At 31.2% G+C, this 14,467-nt stretch overlaps 1 protein-coding gene across 1 annotated transcript in view; it reads left to right on the top strand.

Annotated features, from left to right (window-relative positions):
* LOC145325029 (mitogen-activated protein kinase kinase kinase 5-like) overlaps nucleotides 1-14,467 on the top strand; it is a 30,682-nt gene that overhangs the window by 13,086 nt on the left and 3,129 nt on the right. Inside the window, exons 13-20 of the mRNA XM_080167822.1 lie at nucleotides 9,561-9,654; nucleotides 10,463-10,603; nucleotides 10,903-10,959; nucleotides 11,603-11,719; nucleotides 12,289-12,351; nucleotides 12,738-12,824; nucleotides 13,211-13,381; nucleotides 13,618-13,718. Coding sequence (XP_080023948.1) covers nucleotides 9,561-9,654; nucleotides 10,463-10,603; nucleotides 10,903-10,959; nucleotides 11,603-11,719; nucleotides 12,289-12,351; nucleotides 12,738-12,824; nucleotides 13,211-13,381; nucleotides 13,618-13,718 — 831 coding nt within the window. The remainder of the gene's footprint in view (nucleotides 1-9,560; nucleotides 9,655-10,462; nucleotides 10,604-10,902; nucleotides 10,960-11,602; nucleotides 11,720-12,288; nucleotides 12,352-12,737; nucleotides 12,825-13,210; nucleotides 13,382-13,617; nucleotides 13,719-14,467) is intronic.

The raw sequence follows: 14,467 nt of genomic DNA, 5'->3' as shown, positions 1-14,467 counted from the left end.
GGATAAGACAATAGACGATAAATTTATACAACTTTCTGTAAATTAAAATATTTCGTTGAAAGGTTTGGACACTTAAGTTTGGAACCAATCTATCAAAAATGAGTGAAAGTACCCAAAGTTATGGAGCCAACTAATGAGATAAAGTTGTTAAAAAACATTGCAATATCTCCGCCCTCTCTCTGATTTTTCATACATTCGATCGATTACAGCTAACCAAAAAAGATAAACATTATTATACTTGTTATCCTATTATATAAAGTAGTAAGCGTTTTTTGTCTGTCCCTAAGGATCTCGCTAAATGCTAAACCGATATTGTTCTCCTTTACAGTGAAGCTTCTTATAGGTCTTTGGAAGTTTTTAAACTATTTTGGGGAGGGTGTCTTCACCTCCCTACCCCCAAATAATATTTTTTTACTCTTTTGAAACTCAAATTTAAAATGGGATGAGGTCAACTTTTCCCTCTCCTACCTTAAGTGCCCCTAGAGGCTTTTAGGGGCGTAGCCGCTAGTCTTAGATAAAGCCTTTTCGAAAGTAAAGAAATATTTTTCAATTTACATTTAAATATATTTTTCCCTAGCGTAAATATTTAAATTAACGCGGGGAGTAAAGGCTTGAAATTATAGTTGACTAGCCTGAGTTTGGTTTTTAAAAATCTTTAATTTATGATGTTACAGTTTAATTATAAGCAAGATTGCACTGAGATTAAAGAGTGATTATATGGTAGGAAATTTTTTAAGACACCGCCATAGAGCTTTAAAAATATATGTTAGTCTAGAATAGGTGGTGACGTAATATTTTGAACACACACAAATTACAGAGACACACACACTTTTCACCGCTGTAATATACATGACAGCATCGCTTAGGCGCCCCCACTCTTTTTATCTCTCTCACTTTCTCCTAGCTCTTTTTTATCCCTCTCTCTTTTCTACCCACCGAACCCATGTAGTAAAATGTTCACACAGCTACACACACACACACACACAGTCACACACACAGTTGGAGTGGATTTCTTTTAAAACACAAAACACTCGCACAATCATTTCTTTCTCTTTCAACTAATCTCAGCTGTGTTTAATAAACAATTTTGTAAACTTTCTGTTATTTATATCAATGATTTAATACCGGTTTAAAAATAAAACACACATACTGCAAAAATGCATATGTAGGTGAAAAAAATGCTTCATATGTTGCTACATGTGATTGTTATAAAACTGATGACTTCATATGAAAGTCATTTTCAGTACAATTTTAAAAATCTGATGACTTATTGAATTAAAATAAAATGTTATTGTGAAATATTAAGTTGCAAACTTTTGGTGATGACTCATTTATAAACCATATTTCTTCAGTTAAACTTAACCTTTGGTCCTTACACTATATGACGAATTTAGAAATTGCTGGATTTAAGTAAAAAAAAACTTATTTCATCATTAAACAAACAAAAATGATGTTATAAAAAGATAACACATGTTATCATTAAAGTGATAGTATTATAAAGTTAAAATATAAATTATTTGATTAGTTGTAGAATTGTTTTCATAGTGTTATCTCTATAATAATAAGTGAAAAGTGATTACGTAGTAGTATGCCAATTAGGAAATCTATGGCTTTTCATTATCATTAAATATTTTACAGTTACTTATTTTACTGGTAGAGATAATAAAGCGTTGATAATTATGACTTATTATAAGAGTATAATCAATAGGAAGAAACCAATATGCCTAAAATAGAACTCGGTTACAAAGGGATAGACTGACATACAAATAAACACTAATTGTAAAAAATCTTCGCTTTACATAAGTTAATTCAGTGTCATATTTCTCTATTTGAGCTATTTAAAATAAACTCTTGATTACATTATCAAAAAAAATCTGCAAAATAATTAAGATGAAATCACATTAACATTAAAACTGTAGGTTTGTAAATTTTATGGTATATTCAGCAAATAAAATGTTTCAAAAGTTGTTTCTAAGCAAAGGGATAGTTCTATGAAGTGTATTTAAAGAGTTAAGGTACTTAGAGTAGTGAACTTTTATATGTCTTAGTAGAATATATTAGGCATTGGATAGATATGATTATATGTTAAAGAATTTTTAACATTGACCAGACCAAACTTTTTTTATTTGACAATAACGAAAAAAGTTAAAGAGATTTGCCACATAAATTACATGAGAATGGTCTACTTTTTTCCAAATATGTATAGCCAAAACACCAATTTTAGATAATCTTTTTCCACATATTTCACAAGAGTTATAAAAAAATTGAACAGGGGTTCCCCTTGGGACAAGTTACTTAAAAAACATGAAAAATAACGTCAGGTTCACTATAGAACAGGTTTTCTATAAATTCTTTTTAAAAAAATAAAGAAAACCGTCCGGTTTACTTACAATATAAACATTATCTCACGCGGAAATACCAACTAACCATACAATATATATATATATAAAAAGACCATTCTCATGTAATTTATGTTGCAAATCACTAACTCTTTTAGATATTGTCAAATAAAAAAAGTTTGGTCAGGTCAATGATAAAATTCTTTATCACAATCATATCTATCAAATGCCTAATATATTCTACTAAGACATATAAAAAGATCACTACTCTAAGTACCATACTGAATATTTTATTGGTCATTCTTTGTTGTTATGTGTATTTTGTTGTATAAAAAGTTTAAAGTTCTATTAACTAGTAAATGCTATCTAAAGTTGTACTTATGACAAAAAAGTTTTTGCCATATATAACACGCAACGAAGTTGAAAATAAAAATGAAAAACTCATTTTTTAAGGAAAATCCCTGGTAAAATCTCTTAATTTTAATCAATAACTTTATATTATGCACTACTACGTTATTTAAAATAGAAAAAACTTACAGTTCACTATTTTTTTTTAAACGCACTTCGTGAAACTATCCCTTTAGCTTGTTTTATTTGTTTGTTTTGCATATCCTCTGAAACATTACGACATCTCGTATATTGACGGATGGCTTATACCCCATTTATATAGTAGCTGCACTCTTAAAATGCAGAATAATTTAAATTCATATGTTATCTACCCAGGGGCGAAGGAGGGGACATTGGGCTGTTTATTACACTAGTCTCCCAAAGTTGTTTAATGAAGTTTCTTATTTGTTGTCTTAAAATGTTTTAGGACATTTATTAAATTTTGATTGGTGGTTTCATTAAGTTGAATGTTCAAACGTTTTAACTACTAATAGTAAGGCATAATTTTGTTTATCATTATTTGGAAGTAAATCAATTTATTGTCCATTGTCTTATCCCTTTAGATCCCTGTATTTACCCCTTTTATTTAATTCTTTTGTTTGGATTAAAATTTGAATAATTTGCACATCTGTTGTGGTGGGGGCTCACTTTGATAGAATTGTAATGAGTAATTAGAGAAAGTTTAGGGCTAAATACTTTCCTTTAAAAGTTCTTTATATATAATCAAACCCCTGTTTAAAAGTTTCTTTCACCTTATTTGCCATTTGAAATAGTAAAAAATCCCTTTCCTCATATTTACAAAACAGTAGATTTGTTTTTTACCCTATCTACCCCATTAGGGTTAGGTGAAAAAATGCATAAAATAGAATGAGAATTTATGAGATCATTCCTTTGTTGTAGCGCAGCTACTCTAAACTAGTTGCTTCTTCTTTAGTCTAAAACCACCCCAAGATATTTAAAAAGCTTACCTGAAAGGCACAACAAATCTGGACCAGCATTTTCTGAGATTTTTAGCTTAAGACAAAAAAAACTAATCTATGTAGGTAATAGGATATGTTTATCTTTGAATATAGATATGAACTACTTTGATTGATATTATTTCATAGATGCCTAAGATTGTTATGCATCATTCTTTGCTTTTGGAAATACTAATGCTAGGTTTTCTTGTTAATTGTAGTTTTATTATTAGCTAACATTATTCAAACTTACTGATACTGAAATAAACGGGTAATGTTTTCAATTCAGAAAATAAAATAGCCTGTATACAAATTAGTATATTGTTTACACACTGTCAACTTGACACATGAGCAATATTTGCTTTGGTGAATTTTTCAATTTGTAAAGGTGTTTCTAACTAGGACAATATTTGTCATTACAGTGTAACTTTTTTGTACATATTACTGATGAAATGTTAATCATATAGAAACAAGTTAATCTTTTTATGTATATATACAAGAAATCTATTAAATTTTTGGGCCATTTCTGTGGAGCTCTACTGAAAGTTACTTACCTAAGAAATGTGGGCTTCCCTTAAATAATAAATTATTTGCCTGATGAATTTTATGAGTAAATTTTTGCTGGAATGGAAGTGATATTGAAATATAAATTTACTGGTAACCAAAGTTTAATAAATATAGATCCTCATTCGTTGGCTAAAACTTTGAGAACTATTAAAGAAACTTGTATCATTAGAGATCATGTACATCAATTTGTTGTCTATTGTCCTATCTCTCTAGATCCCTGTATTATAGGGTATTTATGTACTTTAGACATACATACATTCGATACTTAAATATAATTTTTGCTCCTAAAATGAATATACACATACACAAAAATTTACATGTTGTCTTTTTGTCTCATGTATATATAGCTATTTTACAACACGATTTAAGATGTCAAGAAATGTAAAGACTAAAATAAGATAAGTTACAAAACATGCTTGTTCCTAACCCAGATAATTTATATATAACTGTGCACAAATGATTTAAAAGAATAATAGAATTAGGTGTAAAAATATTTGCAAAAATTGCTAAAAATTACAAATTAAAAAAAGGTAATTTTCAATGAATGTTACCCTTAGGGGAAAGAATCATATTACCAAGCATACAAATTAGAAGACAAATATTAGTTTATGTTCTGAAATATAAGAGTAAACCTTTTCGAAAAATGGTAACCATTGCGTAATTTCATAAATATAATTATAATAATAATTGATAATAAGTTAATTTCCTGCAATAAACAAAAATGATTACCTAGTTTTATAAAATTTAGAAATTGTGTCCTAAAGTAGAGTAGCATTATTAACCGTTGAATGTTTTTAAAAAACTAGCTATTTTTAGGTTTAAAGAACTATCTAATAAAATATTTTGTTAACTAAAAACTGTAGAGATCATTACTTCATGAAAGTTTTCTGTAATACATTTTTTCTTCACAATATCTGTCCCTTCTTTTCCTTAAAGAAATTGATAGGCTTTAATTTCTAATTAACAATTTTATGCCTGAATGAATATTAAATAAGTAGAATAAAATATATTTGCTAAATACTAAAAATTTGAATCGCATTACTAAGGTTCAGGGATACAGGAATAGTTACATACATCTGATTTGGTTAAGCTCTACCTGTTAAGCGGATAATATTTCACTGGGAATTGGGGGGGGGGGGGGGGTTAATAAACATTGTCCTCCAACCCCTAAAAAAAAATTTTGAGGTGTCCTTATCATTTTTCCAGCTGGTGGAGGATTTGAAAAACAGGTTCAAAAGTCAAGCGATTGCATTGCATTATTGTTAAAGCTTTATTTTGCATATTTTCATATCCCTTTTAACTAAAAAAAAAATTAACCACAACATAAATGACATCATCCTAACTATTGTAAACATTATGTGAGATAAACAAATAACAGCAAGCTCGTAGTAAAATATTTACGCAGAATTTTTTTTTACAAATTTTTAACCCAAATTGAATACTTCCTTCCTTTGATGTTACATTACAAGTTGATCTATTCAGGATTGGAGATATTGTAACTAAAGAAAATTATTTTGCCACTTACATTATTATACATTAAACGTTATTGATGAAAATTATAATTATTAACTTTGTACAAATTATGGATTTTGTCCTAAATGAAATCTTCAATTTGTGAAAAGTTAGAGGCAAAATAAGTTTCCCTCAGTTGCCTTGTCCCCTGAATGGATGCATAGGATCAAAGATTGTAAGAATTTTTCCATAATCATGAATGAAAGGGATAAATATAAATTAGAATTATATAGGTGCCTAAAAACTCTTTATTAAAAAATCATCTTTGTACAGTTAGGGAGTTGAATCCATTTTTATAGAAGCAGAAATATAATCTATGATTATGGTTTGGACCCTCTAAAACTGTAATCTACCTTTCCACTTTCCCCTCTCTTGGTGAAGATATCTTCAACGCCGATACGATTTTTGAAATGTAAGATTCCACTTTCCCCTCTCTTGGTGAAGATATCTTCAACGCCGATACGATTTTTGAAATGTAAGATTCTACTTTCCTTCTCTTGGTGAAGATATCTTCAACGCCGATACGATTTTTGAAATATAAGATTCCACTTTTGCCTCTCTTGGTGAAGATATCTTCAACAATAGAGACAAAAGTGGAATCTTATATTTCAAAAATCGTATCGGCGTTGAAGATATCTTCACCAAGAGAGGGGAAAGTGGAAGGGTAGATTACAGTTTTAGAGGGTCCAAACCATAATCATAGATTATATTTCTGCTTCTATAAAAATGGATTCAACTCCCTAACTCTTGTATATTTTAAAAAGTGCAATCTTTAATGTTTTTTTTTTCTCCATAAAAATGCTATTATATCCCTGCATTTTTATTTGTGTTTTCAAAATTTAAGGAGTGGGAAAAACTTCTTTTGTCCTACTTGTGAAAGGCTTACCATGAATTATTATTTTTTAGTAGCGAAGCTATACTATAATTCACTTTGATTGGACGTGTGTCAGTCAGTCTGCAATGCTATAGGAGAAATGTGATTTTCTCGGCTGCCATTGAAAATAGACAGCTGAAATAATCGGTAAAGATTCTCATCCATACAACATATGTGCATCTAGTCTGCATTGTTTTGTCCGTCTGTCGGTCATGCTTTAAAGGAAATAAATCTTTTTTCATAAAGGTTTCGTGATTTTCTTCAAATTGTTGTACATTCTCTCACTTTCTTTTATTTGTTATTTTAGCTGCACATCTGCTTTAAAACTTATTTGCCCGTTTTTCCTTTCCATATTTTATGTGCCTCGATGTTGCCATCCTTGTTAAATTGTAGCTACTCTATAGAGTTTATAAATATTAATAATTTTCAAATGATTTAATTTGTTTGCATTAATCACGTTAGATGAGGGTATTGATAGCTTTTTTTACTCCTCTAAGATGTTATTGTTTGTCTATTAATTCAACTTTATCTAAATTTATTTTGTGCAATGTTTTTTAATGAGTCCTTTCTCAGCTTGCAAATATTTTATAAAACTCTAACACACAATCATACAAACAGTTTGATTGATATAATCATTTGCATATTCAGACACTTACATTGACCTTAATTTTATCCAAGGGCATCTCTAATAGATTCAGCTTGACATGTCTCATTTCTATGAATTATAGTTTCAACTTAGATTGAAGTTAAATTGCAAAAAATTGCACAAATGTTTTTGAAAATAAGTATGTGCATAGCCCTTTGTATCAATGATACTTCTGCATAGATAATACTTTACCCAACCTAATTATTAAGTTTATTGAAGAACGTAATTTAGGAAAGGGATTAGGGAGGATTATGACAGAGAAGGGAAGGTTTAGGTGTACATCCTAAGTTTTTTCAAAATTAAATAAATAAATACAATTTATAAGAACATCTGCAATTAACTTTAACTTTACAAGATAAAGTAAATAGTGTAATGTAAAGCCATAGATTAATAAATATGTTAGTTCACGATTTCAAAGCAAGGGTCTAAAGTTAAAGATACCAATAATTAACAGCAACAACAACAATGCTCTGCCCTACCCTTCCCCAAACAAACCTGACAGTGGTGGTGAGGGTGCCAGGGGGGCTGCGGCCCCATCCTGGTCCCCACAAGCCAGAGCTGGCACCAAAAGACTCATATCATTTGATGCATCGGTAGACGGTCGGCCGGTATGGCAAGTGAAATCTCAAAAATCTCCCAAGTTGGATGCAGACATTACTGATTACAGAGACATACCTATCCAACTAGTTGATGGAGCCACTGCTAGTCACTGCAGTGGTAGTGACAGAAGGGTAAGATCCCTAGTGTCTGATTCCCTATCTGATTTTAGCTTATCAGACACAAGGCTACCCAACCTATTCCAGCATTATCAACCAAATCAATCAGCTAGCAAAGCTTTGTCAGGTTCTACGCCTAACCTGGCATCCTTAGATGACTATGGTGCCACATGCAGCCAAAACAGTTATCTAGCCAACATAACAGAGGATACTAGTAACCCACACCAAATATTGTATAAACCTTGTACCAAACGACCTCCCCAGCACCCTGGGGCATCACGCCACCCCCTGTCCTCGTCATACTTAAGATGGAGGGCAGGAACGGTGTCTGATAATAAAGGTGTCACATTTATTTCTTTTCACCCATAAACATATTTTTGGTTTTGTACTTTTGGATTTCAATCAAATTTTGCATGTAAAAAAATAATATTTCTCATTTCAATCAATTAAAGTAGATTTCGCCCAAACATTTTTGTAGGGATTTAATTCATTTTAATATGGTTATGTTTAACAAGAAATAATGAAAATTACCAATTGCAATTAAATGAATCATACCTAAAATTAAAGGGATCAAAATTTTGCCTTGTATTTGGAATCATTACAATACTCGTGTAGAAAAACTAATTGTGACATCTTTAAATCTGTGAATTAGGATCTCAGCCGTATCAGTCCAGCAGTTGTTCACCTGGCTGCACTGACACAGCCCACAACATATTCTCCACCAACAACAACTACAACTACAACTGTGATATCAGCAACCCCCCCTCGCCAGTATTCGAGCTCACGCCCTCACCTGAGACAATCAGGAATTTTGGATTCCGCCCCGAGCCCTGGAGGCTACACAGGGCGGGTCATCTTAGGGATTGGATTGTCAAGCATCATAATTCTTCTCAAACACAGGATAATTTATCTAAAAGGTAGTTGATAGTTTGATAATAAGGGAAATGTTTGTATATTTATATATTAACAAGGTGTTTTTCATTTTTAATTTGATTAGGTTCTTAAATGTATGCTTTGCTTTGGTACATTCAATTGGGTACATTTTAAAAGTTGTGTCTTTAAAGGTGAAATAGTATATAAAAGCGAATTTTAATGAACAGTACAGTTTGTAGTTATAGTTAAGTATTTAAATATGCATAATAACCTCTAAATTAGAATATTTGTACTTTTCAAATTGATGGTTGTATGTATAAGTATCTTGTTCTCCATATCAGTAATTTATAGTCATGTTTTGATTTGAATCAATCATCTTGATCAAATATTTCAAGTATAGTTTAGGCTAACATCAATAAAGATAAGCGTAATAAAAACATATTTTTAAGTGAATGTTTTCAAAGATTAAAGGAGATTTTTCATGAAGTATAGTATGGGCTTTGTATTCTAAGAGGTTAAGGAGGAAGCTAGAAAAACCATCTCAAGAATGAATCTAGAATATAATAGTCTGACATCAGCCCGGGACCTATCTGAAGCTTCCCTTAATCAGTTCAGAAGTTATTGAAATGATAGGATTTAAACAAAAAGCCTCAGGATTCATTCCTTTTTTAAAGAAATTTATTATTTCAGTGTTGTTGGAATTGGTGGTGGAACAGCAAACACAGGAACCAGTGATAGTTCTATTATCCTCAGTCCTACAGAAAATCTTCATAGTTTAGATAAGGTATAGTTTATGATATTAATATGTGGGATAATATTATTATATAATGGGAACAGGGCAGCCTCACTAGGTTAGTGATCCCGCAAGGGTTAGGATTTAAGAAAAAAAAATCCCCTCCGATCCCCCTCCTAATACCTCTTATTAGTAGCGAAGCTACTCTATAATTTAAAATGTCCGTCTGTATGTCTGAAACGTTTTTGGGGAAACGTGATTTACTCGGCTCCTATAAAAGATAGACAGCTGAAATTTTTAGTGATTAAATAAGTCATCATTCTTTATATTTTTACTAAGTTTCATTGAGATTTGTCAATTAATTGGGGTGCTAGATCGATTCCTAGATTTTTAAGTTTTCATGATTTTCTCGATTCCTATTAAAGATAGAAGTCTAAAATTTACTTATTGGTTGTGGTGCTAGATCGATTCCTAGATTTCTACATTATAAATCATGAAAGGTTTCGCGATTTTATATAAATTTTTATTATGTGTTTAAATACACTATAGTTCATTCTGGATGTTCTTCTATGATTTTTGAGCTTCGCTACTTATGGATGTTGTCATCCTTGTTTTCAATTCATTTAAAAAATAGGGGGAGGATGTTTTTGCGTTCATTTGGCACTTAAAAGAGATAGCATCAATAGTTCTATAATTCTTTTGAATTAAAATCTGTCTTAAAACTTATGTAAATTTATTTTGCTTTTTTATTGTCTTTATCCTTCTTGTCTAGGTATAACTAAACCTATACTTTCTGCTTAAAATATTCCAGAAATTGTCTGTGTTTATTATATATGCTAATGAACCCATTTTGATTCAGGAAAATCCGCTAAGCCAACTGGTGAACTCTCGGAGGGATTCCAGCGGAGCCCTGCAGTCTCCGGATGTCCTGGATTCTCCGAAGGAGGATGGTTTCTATCTTCTCAAGAAAGATTCTCAACGCAGAGAGACTTTGGTTAAGGTTAGTTTCAATGTCAAACCGTTTTTTACTCTTTTAAAAAGTCTTTTAATGCTGTTTCTCAATAGAAAGTGATTTTGATGGAGCTGCTTTTTAAAAAATAATTGGATCAAATGGCACACGGATTAGTTAATTGAATTAGGAAAAATAAACTTTCTTTCCAGCCTTTTGAAATATCTGACCCCAAAATTATGAGAATCAATAGAGCTTGTAACCTAAGATTGATTTGCTAGATGACGACTTAGCTTTTATGGATAAAGTCATCCTTGCTTATAATAACTTATTAACAAGGTATATTTTAGGTTTTGAAGCAGGATAGAGCAAATATCTGCGCAACATGGCATCAGCTTATTGTTAAGGTATTTTTTTCAAAATTAGCGGTTGCGCCCTGGGGTTTCTAAATTTAAACGGGAATTTAGAGATCATACAACTAGCCTAAAACCACCCAGGGTAAGATTCCCTATATTAAAAAACTCAATCGGTTCAGAAGACATAGAAATCTTTAGCTACAACAAAAAACTTTAAGTAATATGTAACTTCGTCCTTAGCCTTCAGTGCTTGGATTATTTACTATCTTTTCTGTAAAGAACATTATTCATTTGGACCAAAATTTTAAGATCTTCGCTTCAGTTAATAAGATGGATAAAAACATCCATAATTAGTGAAGTACAGAAATATAAAATAAATTAGCAAAATATTTACTAGCAAAGTAGATGCTGATTTATCATAGGATTTTTCGAATTTATTTAATCCACTCCATAGAATTCAAATATCTCCTTTTGCACTATTGACAGACAGTCGGACAAAGTGTGTTGTAGAGTAGATGTATATTGTATAATGGTTATAACTTTATAAGCATCTTTACAAATTTCAGTTCTATATCTAAGGATTTTCCCTTAGTCGTAAAGACAGACGGACAAAGTGGCTATAGAGTAGTATAGCTGTACTACTTAAAAACCCCAATGTCAGATTCGTAACAATTAAATGCAATGTCGTTTTTAGGATGTGCCAGATTGTTGCCTGACCGTTGGACAACTCAGCCTGTTAATGGAAGGATTGCGAGGGTATCTGCCTGACCAAAATAAGGATTCACTAGAGAATGTTATTAAGAAACTCAAGGTACCTTCTTTGTTTGATTTTATATTCTTCTTTAGTTGTTATGTTAGATTTATATATATACTTTTGAGGCATAATTACAAACATTACAAAAAGGCATATATTCTCCCTCTAAAATAATATAAAATAGAGGTTGCTTTCTTTGCAAAAAAAATGTTAAAATATTTTCCTTTTTGATGAGTACTTTTTTATAGGTAAAAAAGACAGTTGAAAGTATATATTTGGCTGCAAAATCAGTTTGTGCATTTCAAGCTTTTATTCAAGCGAACATTAATAGACAAGAGTCTACAGGGATGAGATAATCCACGATAAATTGATATACATTCCAATTTACGATAAACAAAATTGCACCTTCTGTAGATTAAAGTTATTGGCCAAAAAGTTTGGACACTACAAGCTTGAAACCAACCAATTAAAATTGAATTAAAGTATTAAAAGTTTTTGAGCTAACAAATAAGATAACAGGGTTATAAAACTTTGGGTACCAATGTAATTTACAATTCAATGTCTTTTCATTCTTAGATAATACAGCTGTGAATTTTGAATATTCTGAATATTTTCTTTTATTTCAGGATGATCTTGATTATGACGGGGCTAAGATAAACCATATTCATCTAGCTCTATACAACTTTCAGGTAGGATTTTTATGCCATATATGTATGCTTTCTACCTCTATCAATTCCCCCCAAAAAATTATGACCCTTCTGAGTCCCACCTCCAAAACAACTTTCTCTAAAAAGTGTTTTATTACATTGAAATAATTTTTTTAATAGTACTCTAGTCCTTTGCAATTTACAAATTTTCTAGCTTCTAATATTTAGACGTTTTGTATAAATGTCAAAAGGGCAGTAATCTTTTCTTTATTTCTAAAATGCACGTGTAATTACCGGGCGAAAAACTTGTTCAAAGTGGGGATGCAGTATATAGAATAATGCTAAATCTTCAAAGAATAAATACTCAAGCCCGCCGTCTATCATTCTATACAAAATAGATTAATACTTAAATTTCTTTCTATCCTTAGGATGCAGTAAATACAGTGCTACGACTGCATAGTATCAAGCCTCACTGGATGTTTGCACTGGATAACCTGGTCAGATCTGCTGTACAGGTATGAATATTTTATTTGGTTTGAGGGTATTTTATTAGTTTTAAGAATTCCTTAACATTGCATTGTTCTCATAATTCAAAATTGTTGGCGTTTTTAGTTTAGGTATAAATTTCTTTATAGTATTATTAGTGGCTGAGTCCCTAGCAGTAAGTGGCTTTGCATTTAAAGGAATGAGGAGACTAAAAATAGCACTATCCATTCCAAGGCTTAAATCTAAAAATAGTAACATCTAAACCCAGCTCAATTTTTAAATGCAAAGATATAAAAGCCTAATAAAGTCCCAGGACATTGAAGGACTTCTGCCTGTTTCTTTAGAAATGAATTGAAATATGTAAATAAGTATTTTTGTCACCGTTCATAAACTATTCATAAAATAAAATGTTTAGGCTGCAATTCTGGTGTTATCACCTGAGCTAGGAGCCCACCTGGCAGATCCAGGCGTACAGCTGGAGCTGGCAGGTCCAGGTCCTATCATACCTTTCCATCATGTTGTTCAGCCACCCAGGGAACACGAGGGAGGATCTACAAGTGGAGTATCCACGGTTAATTCTGCACTGGTAAGATTTTGGCTTTAGTTTTATAAGTGTGTTAAATCTTTGATAGACATCTTACTTCATTTATCTTAAGTTATTTTTTTGTAGAACAAAGCATCTCGATGATTTAAGTTTGTTAATTTTCTATCTCGAGTTCGTATTTGAATGCCATACGCTCTTATATTTATTAAGATTACTCTTGTAATTGTAATGTAAATTGAAAATATTTTTGTACACCCAATAATAAACTTTTTTTTCAGGATGGAGTAGACGCAACTGGTGCTGTAGGCGGAGTTATTCCTCCACGTCATTCTATAGATACAGAACCTGAAAGGTCTAAGGCTCTTCATAGTTTATCAAGGTAGGAAAATCACCTTTAAACCGGAAATTTTGCACCTAATAAAAAGACATGTCAACCAAAGAAGATAAAGTATAGAATAGAATCCAGGTAGAAGATTCTGCCTGGCTAGCCTGAAGTAAAATTGGAACTTTTGAAAGACCAAAACGGCTACAAGGCTGTTAGTAAATAACATGATTTCAGTAATTATTCAGAAAAAATATTCAAAATAAATTTCTTTTCCAATGATTTACTAAAAGCCATGTAGCCAAGAATCCAGCTTCCTCTTCCCTATTCACAATGGATTAAAAATGCATTTAATGTGCATATTAAGCCTTAAAAAAATAATTATGTAAGAAAATTTACAACAAAATATTGGTCTCAGTATTTATATTATAAAACTAGGTTGCGCTCTTATGTTTCTTATATTAGATCTTGATACAAATTAAACTTTTCTAGTTTTGTCCAACTAGTCATTGTGATTTGTACTTTATCATTATTGTCTTTACTGCGCAAGTCAAAGATTCCTTCAAATTTACCAGAAATATTTAGGGTTTTCATTTCTATTCCTTCTTATTCTATGATGTCAACCCTGAGTTTTTTTAAGCCAAAGAAAATATTTGCCTATTACTAAAAAGTAAACCCTTGGCCAGGGCTTTTCACCTAGTTGGGAAGGTGATATTTTTTATTCTTGGCTCAACACAGCGTTATACTTATAGGTATTGACGTTAAAATGACATTGGCGCAACTCATTATTTTACACAGCTAGTGCT

This window comes from Acartia tonsa, chromosome 7, assembly GCF_053477335.1.
Source record: "Acartia tonsa isolate MP-2025a chromosome 7, ASM5347733v1, whole genome shotgun sequence".
NCBI lineage: Eukaryota > Metazoa > Arthropoda > Copepoda > Calanoida > Acartiidae > Acartia > Acartia tonsa.
Note: the sequence above shows the minus strand (reverse complement) of the source record. Positions and strands in the feature narration are given on the sequence as shown.